Below are 19,136 nucleotides of genomic sequence, written 5' to 3' on the forward strand. Positions count from 1 at the left end.
CGACCGCAGGCCACAGCTCAGCCCCCCTCACCCCCAGAGACCCTCACGGCTGCCTTTACTTCTCGCCCCAGTACACACGTGGCTTCAACACGCTGATCCGTAGACAATAAGTAGACAACAAGGACCTCCCTCGCCCCCCCCCCACACTCTCCTGCCCAAGCTGGTAACTGGGGTTCAGGCCGCAGAGACCAGAGTCCAGCCCTAACCCTCCGGGTGAAAGAAGGCTGTCAGCAGCTGGGCGAGGGTGCTCAAGTCCCACCGGGCCCCAAACCCCCTGGGGTCCTCCTGTGCTCCCCAAGGGCCAGCCTGGTCTTAGCTGCCCCAGCTGTGGTGGGGGCGGGGCTCGCTCCATTGACCTAGAACTTGCCGCCACCGCCCCCACTTCTCAACACCTGAGTCAGCAGAGAATGGCCAGGGCTTCCCCACACCTGGCCGGGGGTGTCTGGGGGTGTCTGGCTGGGGAGGAGAGAGGCCGGAAGAAAGCAGGCGAGGCGCGGGTTCCTGGAAGGCGTCTTTAATCAGGATTTGGTAGTACACAAGCTCTCCGGATTGTCTGCATGAACATACAGGGACTGAAGAAGGCACAAGATCCCTCGCACGGCGACGCGAGACGGCGGGGCGCCCACCCCAGCCCCCGCGCGCGTGACTGTGGGCGCGTGTCCGTGTCCCACCCTGTGGCGCCTCGCGCGCGCCTGCGCATGTGTGTGTCGGTTTCAAGTGTTGGATTTGTACAGTACTCGCTGTCCGGGCGGGGCTCGTGCATGCCCACCCAGGCCCGCGCCCCAGCCCCGACGCTGCTATGTACACTGAGGACGCACCCCGGAGAGAGAGAGGAGGGGGGGAGCGTCCCCTCTTAGTGTGTGTGTGTGAGTGTGTATATGTGTGTATGTGTGTATATGTGTGTGTGTGCGTGTATATGTGTGTGTGCATGTGTGTGTGTGTGTGTGTGGTTTTGAGTTTTTCGTGCATGCTTACGGCGGGCCAGCTCGGGGATAGTGCAAGCTTATAATACAGTATTATTGCAGTACAAAAAAAAAGGGGGGGTAGTGACTATGAGAGGAGGGGGGACTTGGGAATAAACCAGCTAGGAGTTGGGACCCCTGGAGGGTCCTCTTCAGGGATCCCCTTCCCCATCCCTGGATGCCTGCTTCTCCGTGACTGAGGAAGCTTCAGTCCAACCAGGGAGGAGGAAGGGGGTCGCGGGGGCAGGAGATGAGGGGCTCAGCTGCGCCCGGGCAGAGCCCCCTTTATCCCATGGGTCCCACCTCTCAGAAGGCAGGGTCCAAGCCCCCCGTCTTCTCGCTCAATACTGTCAGCTCTACAGAGCCCAAACCCGCGCGCCCCCGCCCCCATGGAACAGGAGAGGTCGACGGAGCAAGTGCAAAGGAAGCAGATGTTGGTCCCTGAGTTTTATTTGGGGGGGAGGGAGGGGGAAAGAACTGGAGGTGGGGGGGCATGTTTGGGAATTCCCCAGGGCCCTCGGGGGTGCAGTGGGGGTGGGGCATGGGCCAAAAAGGTGGTTTTTTTTGGGTAGCTCTGAGAGACTGAGACTCAGAGCTCAGCCTCCCCTTAATTCTGGGCTCTTTGGCATCCAATTGCAAGGCCAATTATGGGGGGGGGGGTGAGCAGCCCTGTGGGCGGTGAGGTAACAGGAACGGGGTGGGGTGCGGGGGTGGGGGATGGGAGTGGAGTCCGGGAAATTGACCAGCTACCCCCTCCCAGCCCTTGGTCAGCACCCCGGCGCCTGGAAGCACGAGAGGGCAGCCCCCCACTCCACTTTCTGCCCGGCCCGGGACGCAGGCGGACCGGCCGGCGGGGGGGGGGGCACGGGGCGGGGAGCCCCCCTGAGCCCCTCACTGTAGCAGCAAGCGGCGGGGCGGGTGTCACCGTGGTCGCGTAGCAGCTAGTTACAAAGACGGAACGTACATTCGTGGTGCGCGGGCGCCCGTGCGGGGCTGGGGGCTGGGCTGGGCGAAGTGAAAAGTGGAGGGGTCTGGGGTCCTGGTACCGTGGGAAACCTGCCCGAGGCACCCCGAGCCGCGGTCCTTGTGCTGGCCCGCGCCGGGGTCCGCGTGGGGGACGGGGAGCGCGCAGCTAGGGCGTGCGGGTGGGGTGCGGGGGAGTTAGACGTGGCGAATACACCCCGGCCCGCCCCTCCACAGTGCGGGGAGGTGGGGAACCCGGACGGAGAGGTCTAGAAAGGTTCTCGTAGGCCTTGGGCTCGGCCCCACTCCGCCTGGCCCCCAGCCCAGCTCTGCTGGCGGGGCCTGGCGGGGCCGGGCTCAGGGGCACCCAGGGAAGCCGGCTGGGTGGTGTGGAGACCCACTGGGGGGTATAGGGCCTCGGGCGGGAGGGGCCTCTCTCCCTTAGGGAGAAGGATGCTTTAAAATTTCCAAAATTCTACAGTCCCAGGGGCACCGGGCCCTCGTGGGAATGAAGCAGATTTTGGGGACACGCCCCCAAGGGAAGGAGGGTGATTTGTGGTTGCCCCTTGCTTCCAAGGTTGGCCCTTGGGGATGGGGAGATCTGTGCCCTTTGGGTGTGGGGCTTCCCGGTGGCATATTGGGCAGGGCGGGTGGTGTCCAGACCCTCCTTGGGGAGGGGGACCCTCTATGCTTCTGTCCTAGGCACCGAACTGGCCCAGAGGATTCCCATTGCATTCCTGGGGCTCCTGCACCCCCCCCCCCCACAGAGCTGCAAGGACACCCCTTCTCTGCCCACTTCCCACCTCACTGCCTGGGAAGACGGCGCCCGCTCCCCGCAGGGAAACCGGGGCCTCAGTAGGGAAGGAGGGAGGAAGGGCCCAAGGGGGCACTGAGACCCTCACGGAGGGCCTGCCCCTCCCCTTGGTCAGAGAAGCAGCATGGCTCAGAGGTGCTCGCCCACCCCAACTCCCGTCCCTGGGAGGGGCTGCGGGGGCGAACCGGATATCCGAGGGGAGAGGGCTGGCCCTGGGCTGGTGGGCAGGAAGAGGATGGGGTGGTTATTGCTGTGACCCGAGCTGCCTTGAGTGGGGGGTGGGGGCTTGCAGGGTGTCTGCCATGGGGCCTCCGGGGGAGCCCCACTCACCACCACCCAGACCACTCGCCCTACACACGCCTGGCGCACTCACACCACCACGCGCACACACACACACCCCCCTTCACGTCCCTGCTGCTCCCAGCCGTCCGCCTCCTCCTCCGAGACGCCCACTCCTCTCGGCTGAGGGTGGGCGCGGGGGCCTGGCGCTGGGCAGAGGCTGCACACTCATTTCTGGGCCTCGAGCTGAAAGCTGGTTTGCTTGGGACTCACACAGTGATTCTCTTACTTGAAAAGGTCGCTTTTAAAAAACGAAGAGGCCAATTACTAGTATCATTTGAAATGGGAGATTTCACATCAAAATCGGAAGTGGCAAGAATCAGCTGAGCGGGGACCGTTGGGGGGAGGGTCGCGCGGGTACCACGATCCCGGCTCCCGTCCAGTCCCCGCCACCACTTGGGTCTCAGGTGTGAGTTGGTGACGTCCCTCAGGCTCTGCTCAGGACTCCCTAAGGGCTTCTTTCTGCCGTGGGGGCTGCTCTGAAGACCCTCCCAGGACCTCTGAAGCCAGGAGCCGGGCACCGGCCTCTTCCCTCGTCCTCTGCCTGTCCGACCCTGAACTGCTGCGGGGCTGAGAGACTGGTGGGACCCCTGCGGGGCCGTGCCGGGGTGACGGCCTCAGACAGCACCCTGCTTCCTCAAGGGCGTGGGAGGGCGCGAACAAGAGCCAGGACTAGACGCAGCCATGGAGGCAAACACTCCACAGCACCATCACAGGCCCGCAACGGGGTGCAGGGCATCTGTCTGGGTTCCGGCCCCATTAACTCCAAGCAGAAATACAGAAATCAAACTAGCCGGCAGCAGTAGGGAGACCAGGACATTCAGTATTCTGATGGTTGAGTGCAGGTGGTGCCGGGGTTTCTTAGAGGCCCCTGCCAGGGTGAGATCAGTTCACTGGGTGGAGAGCTGAGGTCACCGCCTGCAGCCTGGGAAGGATGGGGTGGGGGGGGGGAGGGGATCCTTAAGTGACGTCAATCAAAGGGCACCCACGGCCTGTCGTGTGCGAGCATCACGTACAAAAACACCAGAAGGCCGCACAGAGTCGGCCTCTTCTCAGAGCTGTGTTTCTGGAAACATCCTGGCCTCCAGAAAGCGCCCCTGGGCCACAGGACCACCCTCCTGGCCAGGCCTGGCACCCAGACAGGGGGCGGAACAAAGCAGCCCCCACAGAGAAGCCCAGTACCATGAGCGCCTCCTGGCAGCGCAGTCTATAAAGCGCCCCCCTCCTAGGAGGGAAGCCAGGAGAGGCCAGGACAGACGCTCTGAGTCAAGGCTCGCTAGTCCACACCCTCCCCTGCAGGCTGCAGCGTGTGAAATGTGTTTGTGTGTCCATGACCGTGTGTGTGTGTCCTATGCGAGAGCACTGTGTATGTCCATGTGAAAATGTGTGTGAGGGAGTGTGCCTGTACGAATCTGCCTGTGTACAAGCATGACAATACATGACATGAGTATGTATGTGTATGTCTCTGTGAGTGCATGTGAGTATGTCTGTGTGCATGAGAGTGTGTGAGAGTGTATGTGTGTATGTATGTATGGGTTGACGAGAGTGTGTGTATGTATGTGCAAAGGATACATATCTGTGGCTGAATGTGTGAGTGTATTGTGTATGTCTACATACAAGTGTGTATGTACGTATAAGTCTGTGGATGAGTGTGTGTCTGTGTAGTGTGTGTGAGTGTATATGTGTGTATCGGCATGTGTGTCTGTGTATGAATGTGTCTGAGTGTCTGTGTATGTGAAGGTAAGTGTGCATGTCTCTGTGTGAAGATGTGTGTGTGTGTGTGTGTGTGTGTGTGTGTGTTTCTGTGTAAATCCAGCCACTTTCGTAATTCACCCACAGCTCTGGAACTACAGGTTAAATGCTAAAGCGGATTTGAAGCTCGTGCCACCATCCTCGAAAAGTCACAAGGCACTTGGGGGTCTTTGAGTACCTCAGAGTTCTGGTCAATTTGTGGGGTGCTGTGCTCAGAGCCAGGTAGGGAACCCTCTGGAAGGAGATGCCGGACAACGGAGCCCCTCAGAGAGCCCGGCCCTGGCCCTGTGGGAGCGGCTGGGGATAGCTCCTTTCTCATCACCTGGGGAGGGAGGGAGGGAGATGGTCTGAGGGCAGCGGTGGGCGGGCGGGCGGGCGAGGGCAGTGCCAGAAGGGGGTCTGTGTTCACCCCTCACCTTTGTGCTTTGTGTCTCTGTCCTGTCTCGAAGGACCTACAATGAACCCTCAGCACTTCCTGTCAAGGTGGGGTGCAGAACACCCCAGAGAGCCGGGAGGGCCCAGAGCAGTGCGGCGGGTGGAGCGGCCTCTCACTGCACTGCGGCAGGTGCTCTGGGCCACAGTGGGGCCAGCAGGGTTGCTCAGCCCTGCTGCAATCCCCAGGGGAGAGGTCGCCCAGCCCAGGGCGCTGCCCACGCCTCCAGCCACACACACCCCGAGGGAAGGGACAGAGGAATAGCCAGGAGAGAGGGACGTGAGCATCTTCCACACCCCTCAGACTCACTCCCCAGAGGCTGCAGCGCTGGGCAGCCGCCACACACACTGGGGTAGTCAATGCACCCCTGGGATCTTGAGATGCACAGCCCGACCCATACCCACGCTGCCCCATCATGGTCATGCACACGCCCCTCCATACCCACTGGGCCCCCAGGTCTCCATGCACACACATGGGCACACACGGGCACACACATGAACACACACATATGGACACGCACACAGGCACACACACACACACAGGCACACAAAAACCACACAGGTGCACACATGGACACAGACACGCACATGAAGATACACAGGCACACACAGACATGTACATGGGCACACACAGGTGCACACAGAAGCATGCAGGCACACGCAGACACACAGGCAGACACAGGTACACACATGGACACACAGAGGCACGCACAGGCATGAACGTGCATACAGACACACAGGGACGCACAGGACATCCAGGCACATACAGACAGACACAGACAGCAGTTAAACAGATTTATACATGGGCTTTCAAACAAATACATAATAATGCACAGGCACATATGGACACACGCAGACACATACGGACACGTACTGGCACATGCGGACACACCAGCCCACGCAGAAACACCAGTCACACAGGCACACACATTCACACACAGACACACAGGTACACATAAACACACACACAGGCACGCACAGACACACAGATACACCCAGACACACAGACACACACACAGAAACACAGAGACTCCCAGAGACACACACAGACACAGACACACAGAGGCTGCCACAGACACACAGGCACACAGAAACTCCCACAGGCACACACAGACACACTGACACACGCCGACACGCAGGCACAAAGCACACATACGCAGGCACGCGCAGACCCCGACACGGCCGCTCAATGGACAGTCCAGTGCAGGACATCCTCAGGCGCCGCCCTTGCTGGACCCTCTTCCCAGACGCCCATGGCAGAGGGGGGCTGAGACAGCTGGGTGGGGGGACCCTGCTGGGACCCCAGAAACATCCGCTCCCACCCAACTCCCACTCTGCTCTGTCTTCACCATGCCCCCCCAGACGGACCCACGGATGGATGGGGCTCTGCTGAGCACCCTGTGGGGGGGCTCTGGAGGCTCCTCTTGGGGCGGAGCTCTCGCCCGCTCCCTCCGTGCGCCCCACCCCCACCGCTGCCTCTGGGCAGCACCCTGAGGTCCAGGCCCTGCTGCCCTCCTGGGCCCCCAAGGCCACCTTGGGCGCTAACACAGGCCCAAGACAAGGAACTCTGTCCTCCGGGCAGCGAGGCGCTGGGCTCATGGCCAGCGACCCCCCATCCCCAGGGCCCTGCCCCTGCCCCACGCACTGGCCCAGCCCTGCCAGAGGGTGACAGATTAAACCGGATTAACCCCGTGCCGCCTGGCCCGCCCGGGTCAGCCTCCCTCCGCCCTGGCTTCCTGGACTCTGGCCCCACCGCCGGCTCCCGTCCCTGAAGCGGGCCCCCTCCCTGCACCATGGGCGGGCTCCGCGGAGGAGCCCGGGGGGGCTGGGGGCATTACAGTACCTTGGGCCTGTTCTGGGGGGCTGTATTGCACGGGGGTGGGTGGGTAATGGGCCTGTGAGGGGTGATTATTGCGTCCTGGGGGGACCCCGGCTCTGCCTGCGCCCCGCCCCCGGGGGGGAGGCCCCCACCTAGGTCTTGTGGGTGAAGCGGGCCCACACCTGCTGCAGCTGGGACCGGGAGATGCGGAGCACCGAGGGGACGAGTCTGTGGTTGCCGGCCGCCAGGGGCGCGTGGCGCCGGTGGGGCGCCCGCACGGGGCTGCTCTCGGCCGAGCGGCTGCGCTGAATGAGGGAACCGGAGGAGGAGCCCGCCGAGCCGCCGCCGCCGGGGTGAGGGTAATGCTCGGTCTCCAGCGTGGAGGAGGAGAACACGGAGGACGCCAGTCGTCGCAGGGGGCTGTACCGCGGGAGGGAGTGCCCCGAGAGTCTGTCCTCCTCCGACTGAAAGAGACCAAGAGAGTGGAGGGAAAAGAGGCGTCAGGCACAGACTCCACAGCTCCGCTCACAGCCCCCCACGGCGCCGGCGGCGTCCCCCGGGGCGGGCGGCCCGGCAGGTGGGGGTGCAGGCCAGCCCCGACCTGCCTCAGCCCTGCACCGCCCTGCTCCGCCCTCCTCCTCCTCCTCCTCCTCCTCCTCCTCCTCCTCCTCCTCCTCCTGTTCCCTCCGACACTGCGCCATCCCAGTCTCCTTGGAGACCTTGGCCACTCACCTCCTTCGGGAAGCCTTTCTGGCTTAACCCAACCCAACTCAGACCCTCAGAGGGGGCCTATCCGCTGGAGGGGGCGCTCCGTTGCTGTTCCTGCCTCTGTCCTGGGGTACACGGCGCCCCTCTGCTCCACCCCTCCCTACCCCCACCAAGGCCGGTGCCAATGTCACCCCAAGGGCAGACTCCAAAGGAGACTGGAGTCCCACTGCCCACCGGTGGGTGCCATCAAGCAGGTCACTTTATAGCTCCATGCCTGATATCTGCAAAACGGGGGTCCTGGTGCCCCCACCCTGTCCCCACGGAGGGTCATCACAGGTCAGACACCGGCCCCTGCCAAGGGGCAGAGAGATGCCATGTGGCTCGGTCGCAGGGAGAATGAGGTCGGGGCCGGGGGGGCCCCCGGGCAAGGAGGGCCCTGGGGAGGGGGGTCATCCTTGCTAGGTGCACCCTGACCTTCCACGGAGGTGCTGTCCTGGTAGCAGAGGCTCTGGCCCCTCGCTGCCATGGCAAGGGAGGAGGACCAGAGGCCCTGGGAGAGAAAAGGCCAAGTGGGTCTGGGTGGGCCGGGCGGTGCAGGTGGGAGGGATGGGTGGGCTCCTCCTGCAACTAGGCGAGGTCCCTACTGTTAGCAGGGTGCTGAGCGCTGTGGTGTGTAGGGTCCCCGCAGGCCTCTGGGGGCTGGGGAGGGAGGAGAGGCTGCCTGCACCCTGCCAGCTTCTCTAGCCGGTGCGAGCACTGTTTTGGGAAGCAGAGAAGCGTTTGGCATCTCCCTTGGGAAGGGGGGATCAGTGGAGGCTCCGTAGCCCTGCCCCTGCCTCATCTGGGCGCCCAGCAGGCATGGGTGCCGCTGCCCAGTCCAAACACCCTCCATGTATTCGAGGGGCACTGACCCCCGCGTTATCGGCCAGACAGGCTGGCTGCAGAGGGCAAACATCCCTCCCCCAAATCACACACGTTCCGCCACCCAGATCCTCCCTCACCTCACCGCACGGCACACAGCGGGGCGGAAAGTCCACTTTGAGTTGAGATGGCGGTGTCCAGCATCCAAGCCCTCCCGCAGATGCTAGAGAACGGAGCCCGTGTCCCCTCCCCGAGATCTCCCCCGCGACAGGCGAACGTGGGCCAACAAGGGGTGCAGGGCTGGGAGCCAGGCCGGCCGGAACGCCCTGCAGACCCGGGAAGGAGGTTCACAGGGACAGTCAGCGCCCCCCCACCACTGCCCCCCAACGACGGCAACACGCGGCACAGCAGGGGGCCCATTGCTCACAGTGACATGCCCACCTGCGGGCACCCGTCCGGCAGACACACACACACACGCCGGGGACCATAACACACGGGCGGACGCCCACAGGCACGCGTGTGCGGCTCAGAGCGTCTGTCCTCTCCGGCCTGGCTCTGCTACTCTGGTCACTGAACAGACGAGGCTCAGGTGAAGTGCCAGCCACATGCCCAGTCTCGAACTCTTGCTTCCCCGACCACTGACCAGCTGGAGGCTTAAGTCCTCCAAGCCAACACACGCTCGCCTTGAAAATGGGAAGGGGGGGATGGAAAGGCAGTAGGGGGTGGGGTTAGGCAGGTGCCCTGTGCACAGCCCATCCTGGAACCGTCCCCCAGCATCACCGGGCGAGGCCCTGGAGGTCGTGCTCACTGCCTGGCTGGCCTTGATAATTGTCTAAACGGCAGGGTCTACACAGCACCGGCCAACTGGCAGAGAATCCATAGGAGGGGTCCGAGGGTGTGCTGGGCACTGCTCGGCAGGCCCCCAAAGCGGAATAAAACAAAATGCCACAGAAGAGGGGGCAAGCTGGCGGCACTGTTGTAGGGAGCACAAGCGTCAAACTCCAGTGCTCCCATTGCTGCATCCCTGAGATTATGGTGTTTTGTTTTGTTTTGTTTTTGTTTTTGCACACCCGGCGATGCTCAGGGGTTATTCCTGGCTCTGCACTCAGGAATTGCCCCTAGAGGTGCTCGGGAGACCATCTGGGATGCTGGGAGTCGAACCCGGGTCGGCCACGTGCAAGGCAAACGCCCTCCCCGCTGTGCTATTGCTCCAGCCCCATCCCTGGGATTATGGCGGGGGGCATTCTCCACCTTGCTCTGCTGGGGCGCCTGCTGCAGAAACGCACACGCTGTCCTGGTGGCTGACCAGCCCCACCTGCTTTTCAGGACTGAGCCCCCCCCACACACCTGACGCCCTGGTCATCACAGGCACCTCCTTGTCCTCTGAGGCCGGCAGGACCCTCCCTCGTCCTCATCAGGACCCCAACTCGTGACCAATGCAGCAAAGCACCTGTTCCCCCCAAATCTCTCCTCCTGCCATGGCCCAACAGCGAGGCAGCCCCCCGCCCTTTGGGACTGGACTGAGTGAGTGACTAACTTATTGACTATGTGAGTGGCTGACTGCGTGAATGACTGACTGACTGACTTATTGACTATGTGAGTGACTGAGTGCGTGAGTGAGTGACTGACTGACTGACTGTACCCGGGTATCAGGGCACCTGAAAGGAGAGAATTGTGGCCCCTCAAGCTGACCCCAAATGGCCTGTGGCATCGGGTAGGGACACAGAGCCCCACTCTGGATCTGGCTCTCCTGATTTTGGTTTCGGGCTGATTTTACCGTCTCTTCTTTAGTTTTTGGTTTGGTCGGGGGCACAAGAAGCAGTGCTCAGGGGCTCTCCCCACACTGTGCTTGTGTGCTCGAGAGGCGGTGGGGGTCACTCCTGGGGCCGCTCAGGGGACCATGTAGTGCCTGGAGTACAACTGGAGCTTTCCGTGTACAAAACATCCGAACCAGCCTGCGGCCTCTCCCTGGCCCGGGCTGCTTTATTTGCTCAGCTCCACACAGCCACCCGCTCCCGCCCTCTCCTGGCGCATCTCAGGGGCTCTGAGTGCTGGCACCGAGTATATACAAATGACTCGATATACAAATGACTAGGTGTGACTGACCATGTGAGTGAGTGACTGATTTACTGAGTGTGTGAGTGAATGAGTGACTGGACTGAGTCTGTGACTGACTGACTGAGTACGTGACTGACTGAGTGACTGACTGACTAACTTAGTGAATGTGTGATTGACTATGAGTGAGTCACTAACTGCGTATGTGAGTGATTGAGTGACACTGATCATGAGAGTGACTGAATATATGAGTGAGTGACTGACTGACTTACTGAGTGCAGCAGTGACTGACTGACTGACTTACTACTGAGTGCAGGAGTGACTGACTGACTGACTTACAGAGTACATGAGTGACTGACTGATTGATTTACTACTGAGTGCAAGAATGAGTGACTGACTTAGTGCAAAAGTGACTGACTTACTGAGTGCATGAGTGACTGACTGACTTACTGAGTGCATGAGTGACTGACTGACTTGCTGAGTGCAGGAGTGACTGACTGACTGACTTACTACTGAGTGCAAGCATGAGTGACTGACTTACTGAGTGCAGGAGTGACTGACTGACTTACTGAGTGCAGGAGTGACTGACTGACTCACTCAGTGCAGGAGTGATTGACTGACTGACTTACTGAGTGCAAGAGTGACTGACTGACTGACTTACTGAGTGCAGGAGTGACTGACTGATTTACTACTGAGTGCAAGAGTGAGTGATTGACTAACTTAGTGCAAGAGTGACTGACTGGCTGACTTACTGAGTGCAGCAGTGACTGACTGACTGACTTACTACACTTATTGAGTGCATGAGTGAATGACTGACTAATTTACTGAGTGCATGAGTGACTGACTGAGTGCAGCAGTGACTGACTGACTTACTACACTTACTGAGTGCATGAGTGAGTGACTGGTTGACTTACCAAGCGCAGGAGCGACTGACTGACTGACTTACTACTGAGTGCAAGAGTGAGTGACTGACTGACTGACTTACTCAGTGGAGAAGTGACTGACTGACTGACTTACTGAGTGCATGAGTGAGTGACTGGTTGACTTACCAAGTGCAGGAGTGACTGACTGACTGACTGACTTACTGAGTGCAGGAGTGACTGACCTATTGAGTGTGAGTGAGTGATTGGATTGAGTCCATGACTGAATGAGTGACTGACATTGAATGTGTGACTGAGTACGTGACTGAATGAGTAAGTGACCGACTGCCTTACTGAGTGTGTGAGTGAGTGAATGACTGCGTGCGTGAGTGCGTGAGTGAGTGAGTGAGTGATGAGTACATGAGCACGTGAGTGAGTGAGCAGCCAGGGAGCTCCAAGCAGACCCCATTTCCTCTCTTGCTCATCCACTGCTGGTCCTAGTGGCAACTCATCCAGGTCAGTTGTCCAGACAAGCTAGTTCACACCCAGCCACCACTGAACCTCCAACTCCCACCAGCCAGGTCCTCTCTGGGTAGGGGCTCACGGCGCCCACATTCCAACCCTCCCACACACTTTTTCAAAGTCCAGAGCAAGTCACGAACCTCTCAGTTTCTTCCCAAGTTCCTCTCCTGGGAGCAGGGACAGGACCTGAGCACTGCCCAGCACTGCCCCCAGCTGGCCTCCCACTGGGCTCTGCACCGGCCCTGCACCCTGGCATCTCCCAGAACCCTCAGTGTGGAAGGACGGAGCGGAATGCGGAACAGCCCCGGAACCCTCAGCGCAACCTCCCTGGCTCTTCGCAGCCCCTGGTGGAGGATATTACAAGAACCATTTCGCACCCAGGGCAAGAGTTGGCAATCCACTTCCTAGGTAAGAGGTGAGCCTCGTCCCCACAGAAAGCAGGCCATCACCACCATCCATCTTGGCCCCGGGAGGTCACCTCCCACATGAAGTCGGACCCCACCATATGCCCTGTCCCCTCCCCAGGAGGCGGACCCCCCTGCTCCGACCTCTCCTTCTCAGCCCTTCTCCAGGATTCTTAGAGCCCTCAGAGAGACTGTGTCCTGGTCCAGCCATCCACCTGGGCCTCCCTCACCATCCTGAGTAATGTCATCTACAGCTGTGGCCCTAGGATTCCCGAGTCTGTACCTCACGGTGGGTCCACAAGGGCCTGGAAGGTCGCCGTGTCCGATCCACGCTCTCCTTACTCCCACTCAGCATGACGCCGCCCCGTTTCCCTCACAGTCCCTGTGGCCCTTCCCGGTCGGCGCCCCTGGACCCCCCTTCCCCCCTGCCCTGTGCCCACAGCCCCAGGACCCTCCCGATGGCACTGGCCTGTGCAGCTCCTGCTCTGGTGTCCTGTGAGCCACTCCGGGGCTCTCTCCGGGGTGACAATGTGACACAACAAGTCACACCCAGTTTCTTTATCCATGGTTTTCTCTTTTTCGGGGCATTAGGGGGCGGGCACACCTGGCAGTGCTCAGGGCTTACTCCTGGCTCTGTGCTCAGGGTTTTCTGCCGGCAGTGCTCCAAAGAGATTAGAAAGTGCAAGAGACTGAACTGGGCTGGCTGTGTGCAAGGCCAGCGCATAACCACTGACCGCTCTGGCCCTGTTGTGTCGCTTGACCTTGACCCACCTGGCGGCCTCTCTTCCTGCACCTTCTGACCACTACCCCGCCCCCACCCTGCCTTTGTCCTCGAGGGCAGTTGACGTGAGATGGTCTCCTGATCTGAGCCCAGGACCCCACTCCTAATTTGGAAGGTCCTTCCCTTGGGAAGCCTTGTCCCCTGCCGCCCCCTTGTGGAATGGGTGGTGGCCCCTCACCCCTGCCTGCCTCTGTTACAGCCCGACAGCTCCTGGGGAGCGCCCGGCGGAGGACACGCCAGGACTGGGGGGCCCTCCTGGGGTGGGGGGCGGGGGTCCAGCCCGGCCTTACCTGTCTCTGTGGGCCCGTGGGATCCGACTCTCTCCGCCGAGGGCGCGGTCCCGAGTGCAGGGGCGAGTGGGAAGGGCTGCCCGGCGTGGGGGGCTGCGACGTCTCTGACCGGCCGTCGGCCTGGCTCAGCTGGGGGTGCGGGGACGGGGGCGGCACCTGCCGTGTGTCCTCCTCGGCCAGGGTCTGCATGCCACGGCCCCGGGGCCGGACAGGAGGCTCCGTCCCTGGCCGCCGCCGCTCCTCACCCTCCTCGGGCAGCGGCCGCAGTTCCTCGGGCTCCTCGTCCGTGGTGCCCGACGTGCTGGGCTCGGCCCCCGGAGGGAAGTCCTTGAGCTCCGTCTCCTTGTCAATGATGACCCACTCCTTGCTGTCGAAGTCCTCCTCCTCCGCCAGGGGCACCGAGCGGAAGGCGTTGCTCAGGGCCTCCTGCTCCACGGAGGCGGACACGTCCATGCGGCCGCTGGCCTGGCGGTCGGCGTGGCCGGTGTCCACCGAAAGCATCTGCGCAGGCTGTGAGGAGCAGGCCTGGCGCGAGGGAGAGCCGGGCAGATCCATGCGGGACCTGCAAAGCCACCCACTGGGACTCAGTGCCCGGCCTCACCGGGTGGGTCCCCAGGACCCCAGGCAGGTGGCGGCAGCCCGACGGAGGTGGGGGGTCGGCGGGGGGGAACGCCCTGAGCCTCCTCCTGACACCACAACCTGCTCCCTTGGAGCCAGACCCAGGAACTTCCGATGGTCTGTCCGACCCCCGCCAGCTTCATTCCACCCAGTAAAAGTCTCATTCACTCACTCATTCATTCACTCTCATTCACTCATTCATTCACTCACTCACTCATTCATTCACTCACTCACTCACTCATTTTTTCATACGCTCATTTGCTCACTCTCATTCATACACTCAATCAGCCCCTTTCTGAAAGGCACCAAGTTCCAGCACTAGAAGCATGAGGAAGAGCAGGAATAAAATAGGGTTCGTGTGTCCAGGAAACACTCCTCTGGATTCCCCCAGAGATCCTGAATCTTCCTGAAGTCAGTGCCAAGCTCCCCCTCCTGGGGTCCACCCATCAGGGGCTCCATCCTGCCGTAACCAGGACCTCCCTCCCGGCCTGGCGCCTGTGCGTAGGGATGGTTCTTCTGGCCATCTCCGCGGCTCGCTAACAAGTTTCAGAGGCATCCCCAGCTGTGAGGACAAAGTCCGTCCACCTTCCTCGGGCAGTGCAGGCCCCTGGGCTCGGGGGTCTAAGCCCCCCTGCCCCCGCCCCGCTCCAGGCAGACCCATCCAGCTGCACTGACCTTCGCCCCATGGCTGCAGGCTCAGCGGGCCCTCGCGGCCTGTACCCTGGAGTGTCTGCTTCTCGGGGATCCCTTCTGCCCTGCAGGACTGTGTTTACGTACCTGCCTCTGCCGGCAGGGCCGGGTCCCTACGGGCTCTCTACCCCTGGGGGACTCACCCTCTTGGAGACTCCGGCTTGTTATGATCGTAAACCCAGGCTGGGACTCAAATTGCCTCCAGAGCTTCTCGACAGGGCAGGGGGGTGTCGAGAGGAATGGGGGGGGCTACCACCCTTAAAGAAGACACTTTCAGTGGTGGGGTGGGTGGATGGATATAGCACAAGGAAGACTCGTCCCTTCCCTAAAGCCCGGTGCCCTGACCCCAACTCCCACAAGTTTTGCTGTGCACCTCCCCAAGGTGGGGCTGACTTTCCCTGCGCCCCGTGTTCCCCGGTGCCCCCACTCATTGGGCTGTGAGGGGAGAGGACACAGGGGAGCTTGGGGCGGGGGGGGGGTCGGTGGGCGAGCAGCACAGGTGCAGCTGCATGCCACGTTCTCCTGTTGATGGGCTTCCAGAAAACATCCTGTCCCCACAGCTCACGTGCGCAGGGTGTTTGTGACCCTAAATTTGACCCCTGGCACTGCCCGGGTCCTCAAGAGTAGCCTGGGAGCCCCCAGCACGGCACGCTGGGAGGATGCTGCTAGGAGCGGTGTCTGGGGGACTGGCCCAGCTCCCTGCCAATGCTGGCCACGCGAGGTCCAGACTTCCCTCCCATGACCCGTCGTCCTCCAGGCTTCCTGAGACTGGAACCTTCCCAGCACATGTCCAGCCAGGTCCCTCCTCCTCAACAGTCACCATTTTTCCCTCTTTTTTTTTTTTTTTTTGCTTTTTGAGTCACACCCAGCGATGCACAGGGGTTCCTCCTGGCTCTGCACTCAGGAATTACCCCTGGCGGTGCTCAGGGGACCATATGGGATGCTGGGAATCGAACCCGGGTTGGCCGCATGCAAGGCAAATGTCCTCCCACTGTGCTATCACTCCAGCCCCTTTTTTTCTTTTTTTGGGTTTTGGGCCACCCCAGGCCGTGCTCAGGGCTGACTCCTGGCTCTGCGCTCAGGGATCCCTCTAGGGGGGACTCAGGGGACCAAATGGGGTGCTGGGAACGGAACCTGGGTCAGCGCATGCAAGGCGAGTGCCCGAATCACACCGGCCCCTCCTGCAGCCGAGGGGCGCCCCAGCCCCTCTCCTAAGGCAGACGGGAGCCCTAAGGAGTCTCCAGGGAGTGTTCTGGAAACCAAAGTGCCACTTGATGGTCCCTCTCTGGGCTGCCCGTCCCGCACCCTAGTGCACCAGCAGGCCTGGACCTAGCCTGTCCCGCTGCGCCTTGCAGGGGAGCCCAAGTCGCCTCCCAGGTTTTGGTTTCTTTCTGCCCCTTTTTGCCACACCCGGCGACGCAGAGGGGCCACTCCTGGCTCCGCGGGCTCTGGGGACCACCGCGGCCGGCCTCCCCCGCGCCCCGCGCCCCCAGACCCACCTCCTCTCGTGCAGCTCCGCCCGCCCGTCGGCCGTGGACAGCCGCTCCGACTCGGGGCTGTTCACCCTCCGGTAGCGCAGGGAGCGGACGGGGGTCGTGGGCGAGTCCGGCGGCGCCCGCACCGGGGAGCTGGGCACCCCCACGCCCCGGTTCTGCTCCTCCTCCACCACGCAGGGGGTCTGCGGAGAGCGCGGGGTGAGCGGGCGGCGGGGGCCGGGGGGCGCGCCCCCACGCCCCGGCCCCCCGCGCTCACTTTGCCGATGTTGATCCGGAGCTTGTTGCGGTTGACGTCGGTCTCCTCCCACACCTCCGCCTCGGGACCCCCGGGGTGCGGGCTGAGGTGGGCGCCCGGGCCCAGCCCCTCGGGGGGCCTCCCCGGCAGGATCGGGGGCGCGTTCTCCTGGTCGCTCAGGTGCTCGCCCTGCAGCACGTCCTCCGTGTTCTCCCGGAGCAGGTCCCCGGGCACCGGCGTCACGTTCACCACACTGCGGGGGGCCAGGTGGGGGCATGAGAGGGGCCAGGGGCGAGGGGCAGGGGGCGGGGTGCCCCGACGCCCCCTCCTCCCCGCACGGGTGCGCCCCCTCCCGAAGAGACGCAGGAGGTGGGGGCTCCGGGGAAGGTGGGGAGGTCTTGGGGGGAGGTGGGGGTGTCCAGGGGGAAGGTGGGGGCGTCTTGGGGGGAGGTGGGGATGTCTGGGGGGAGGTGGGGGTGTCCAGGGGGAAGGTGGGGGCGGCTTGGGGGGAGGTGGGGGCACCCTGAGGGGAGGGGGGTATCTTGGGGGGAGGTGGGGATGTCTGGGGGGAGGTGGGGGTGTCTTGGGGAGAAGTGGGGGTGTCCAGGGGGAGGTGGGGGCGTCCTGGGGGAGGTGGGGGTATCCTGAGGGGAGCTGGGGGCACCCTGGGGGGAGTGGGGCGTCCAGGGGAAAGATGGGGTGTCCATGGGGAAGGCGGGGGTGTCCTGGGGGAGGTGGGGGCGTTCAGAGGGAAGGTAGGGGTGCCTGGGGGAAGACGGGGGCGTCCTGGTGTCTCCTTCACAAATGTGCCCCCAGGCTTCAGGGCACAGCACCTGGCATCCCAGTCCCTGGGTTGTGTACAGCCTCCAGCAATAAAATGAAAATTCTTACCGAACCCCTGGCTCCCCCGCCCACCTCTCCCCACCTCACTCCTGGGGCTCATAGGGGGACCCCCCACCAGCACCTCTCACAGCATGCCCCATCCCCATCTTGGGGCTCCTCACGGAGTTTGAAAGGATCTGTCGCCCCAGAGCGATAGCACAACAGGCCAGGCGCTTGCCTTGCATGTGGCCAACCTGGGTTCGAGCCGTGGCCCCACATATAGTGCCCTGTGCCCCACCCGGAGTGACACCTGAGCACAAAGCCAGGAGTAAGCCCTGAGTACTGATGGGTGCCCCCCCCAACAAAAAAAGCTTTAAAAACTAAATAGCGGGGCCACAGCTTAGGACAGGGCATGCCATGGCCAGTTTTTGGGTCTGGGGGCTGCACCTGATGATGCTGGCTGGGGGCGCCCCCTGGGAAGTGCGTGGGGGGACTGGTGGCTGCTCTGACTCACTACGGGAACCACGTGATGTCTAAAAGCCTGTGCTGGGGCCAGAGCCGTTTGCCTTGCACACAGCCAACCCGGGTTCGATCCCCGGCTTCCCACAGGGTCCCCCAAGCACCGCCAGAAGTGATTCCTGAGTGCAGAGCCAGGAGTCAGCCCTGAGCATCGCTGGGTGTGGCCCCCCGGAAACAAAACTAAACTAAAGCGCCTGTGCTCAGCCCTGGAGCCCCATCTGGCCCATCCTCTGGGAGGTTTTGGAGGCAAGTACTTAGTCTGCGTCCCCACATGGCTCAGGGTGGGACTGCGCTCACTCCCCACAGCACTGAGAGACACGTGGTCACCCCAATCGGGATCCCCTACTCCCCGTAAGACCAAATACCCGATAGGGGAGGGCACCCCGGGCCCGGATTGAGGGTGGAGAGGTAGAAGAGGCAGCTTGAAGCTCAAGAATCCTACTGTCGAGGAGGGCTGCTTACAGGGCAGGGAGAGACACATGCTTTCTCAGGGGGCACGCCTGAAGTAGCCCCTGAGCACTGCCGGGTATGGCCACCCTAACAAAATTAGCTCAAAAAATAGGTCCAGGGGCTGGAGAGATAGCACAGCGAGTAGGGCGTTTGCCTTGCAAGCGGCCGACCCGGGTTCGATTCCCAGCATCCCATATGGTCCCCTGAGCACCGCCAGGAGTAACTCCGGAGTGCAGAGCCAGGAGTAACCCTTGTGCATTGCCGGGTGTGACCCAAAAAGCAAAAAAAAAAAAAAAATAGGTCCAGGGGCTGGAGCAATAGCCCAGCAGGTAGGGCATTTGCCTTGAACACGGCCAACCCGGGTTCAATTCTCAGCATCCCATCTGGTGAGTGCAGAGCCAGGAGGAAGCCCTATGCATCGTCAGGTGTGACCCAAAAAGCAAAAAGCAAAAAAAAAAAAAAAATAGCCCAGAGGGGCCCAAGTGGTAGTGGCAACCGGTATGGCATTTGCCTGGCACATGATCAACATCAACCAGAGTTCAGTCCCCAGTGTCCCGGGGGGGAAGTGGGGACATCCAAGGGGGAGGTGAGGGTGTCCAGGGGGAGAATGAGGGCATCCTGGGGGAAGTGGGGGCATCTTGGAGGGAAGGGGAGGGCGTCCTGGGGGGGGTTGGGGGCGTTTATCTGGTCACCTGAGCACTTCCAGGGGTGATCCTGAGCATCACCAGGTATGACCCAAAACAA

The 19,136-nt window shown here is 62.0% G+C and overlaps 2 protein-coding genes across 3 annotated transcripts in view; one reads left to right on the forward strand and one right to left on the reverse strand.

The window, feature by feature from the left end:
* DLK2 (delta like non-canonical Notch ligand 2) overlaps positions 1-19,136 on the forward strand; it is a 442,344-nt gene that overhangs the window by 244,491 nt on the left and 178,717 nt on the right. The gene's annotated exons all lie outside the window — the stretch shown is intronic.
* The window catches only part of TTBK1 (tau tubulin kinase 1), a 42,708-nt gene that overhangs the window by 7,471 nt on the left and 16,101 nt on the right, over positions 1-19,136 (reverse strand). For both annotated transcript variants that reach the window (XM_056126333.1, XM_056126332.1), the window contains exons 11-13: positions 16,623-16,854; positions 16,370-16,548; positions 13,563-14,124 (exon numbers count right to left, since the gene is read on the reverse strand). In XM_056126333.1, coding sequence (XP_055982308.1) covers positions 13,563-14,124; positions 16,370-16,548; positions 16,623-16,854 — 973 coding nt within the window. The remainder of the gene's footprint in view (positions 1-13,562; positions 14,125-16,369; positions 16,549-16,622; positions 16,855-19,136) is intronic.

Source organism: Sorex fumeus, unplaced genomic scaffold, assembly GCF_029834395.1.
Source record: "Sorex fumeus unplaced genomic scaffold, SorFum_2.1 ptg000061l, whole genome shotgun sequence".
NCBI lineage: Eukaryota > Metazoa > Chordata > Mammalia > Eulipotyphla > Soricidae > Sorex > Sorex fumeus.